This window comes from Pinus tabuliformis, chromosome 1_1, assembly GCF_031772625.1.
Source record: "Pinus tabuliformis cultivar Carrire ecotype Pingquan chromosome 1_1, CPIR1, whole genome shotgun sequence".
NCBI classification, from domain to species: Eukaryota; Viridiplantae; Streptophyta; class Pinopsida; order Pinales; family Pinaceae; genus Pinus; species Pinus tabuliformis.
The window spans coordinates 713,854,443-713,855,663 of NC_142297.1; the positions used below are offsets into that span (position 1 = coordinate 713,854,443).

At 44.7% G+C, this 1,221-nt stretch overlaps 1 protein-coding gene across 1 annotated transcript; it reads right to left on the minus strand.

Annotated features, from left to right (window-relative positions):
• Positions 1 to 408: 408 nt before the first annotated feature.
• LOC149215866 (uncharacterized) lies at positions 409 to 903 on the minus strand. The gene has a single exon (XM_089389747.1). The coding sequence runs from the start codon at positions 901 to 903 to the stop codon at positions 409 to 411; it is 495 nt and encodes a 164-aa protein (XP_089245873.1).
• Positions 904 to 1,221: the final 318 nt, after the last annotated feature.

The window sequence follows — 1,221 nt, forward strand, 5'->3', positions numbered from 1 at the left end:
AGCCACATCTCCTACTGTTGAAGCTTCATAAATCTGGGACAGTTGGTCGCTGTCCTTCCGATGAGGGCAGTTTCTAATATAATGGGGTCCGCCACAACCCCAACACTGAACAGGTGGCCGAGCTCAGCCTTCATTGTCCAATTTAACTTGTTGTTCACTATATCTGGATTCTGCAGGAGGCTTGAATCTGTTCTGATTCTTCGTTGGATTCTTAGTGTTGGCTCCTTTCGGGAATCCTTTTTGAAAACTGTTGCGTGCTCCCTTACTTCCCATAGGCATTTTACTGCCCCGCTTATCTGTCCATCGCTTACCAGAATTTTCTCCTTTTGATTTGTTCTGCTGATAACACAGTCTTGCCTTCCGAATTGCTTCATCCATGGTCTTCGGATTATCGAACTCTATCCTTTCTCACATTGTCAGAGGTAAGCTGCTAACAAATCTTTGTACCTTAGCCTTCTCTTCATGAATATAGGGTACGTAACGAAGCAGGGAAGTGAATTTAGTTACGAACTCGTCAATGGTCTGCTGTCCCAGCCGCAGATCATGAAATTCCCACGCTTTTTCATCATAAAAGCATTCTATTAGATACTTCTCCTTGAAATATCTTTGAAACGTTTCCCATGTCACATCTTGATCACTCACTCCCTGCACCATCTTGACCTCCTCCCACCATAGCGTGGCTTTGGCCTGCAGCAAGAATATAGCCAGCCTTGCCTTAAGATGATGATCATATTCATACACTTGAAAATACTTATTCATATTAATTAGCCATGCCTCCGCAGCCTCTTTGGATTCCCCATCAAAATGAGGTGGTTTAATTTTCCGAAACTCCCCTTGTAGTTCCATCCGGGGTCTTTTTGGGGTTTGATACTCGGAAGCATTGACAGACTTTTCTCCTCGCATCTCTGCCCTGTCTTCTTCTGGTTCAGTATGATAGCTCTGTTCATTTGTTATTCTTGGCTATTCAGGTCTCGGATGTGACTGCTATTGATGTTTCTTATCAGATAGGCTTTTCAGAATCCTCTCATGTTCAACATTTAATCTTTCGTTATCCGCACGCAGCCGGGCCATTTCGTCCTTTAGCTCCTGCACCGTCCTCAACAGTGTCGAGTCAGCATTGCGGCCTGCTGCTCCCAATTGTACCCAAAGCTCAGGATTTCCCTGAGGTTGTTCCATGTTATCCGGTGGTTCCGGATTTCCATAAGGAGCACTATTTGCTCT

What these genes read in the sequence shown, in the direction of transcription:
- LOC149215866 (XM_089389747.1), bottom strand. Translation starts at nt 903, where the DNA reads ATGCGAGGAGAAAAGTCTGTCAATGCTTCCGAGTATCAAACCCCAAAA.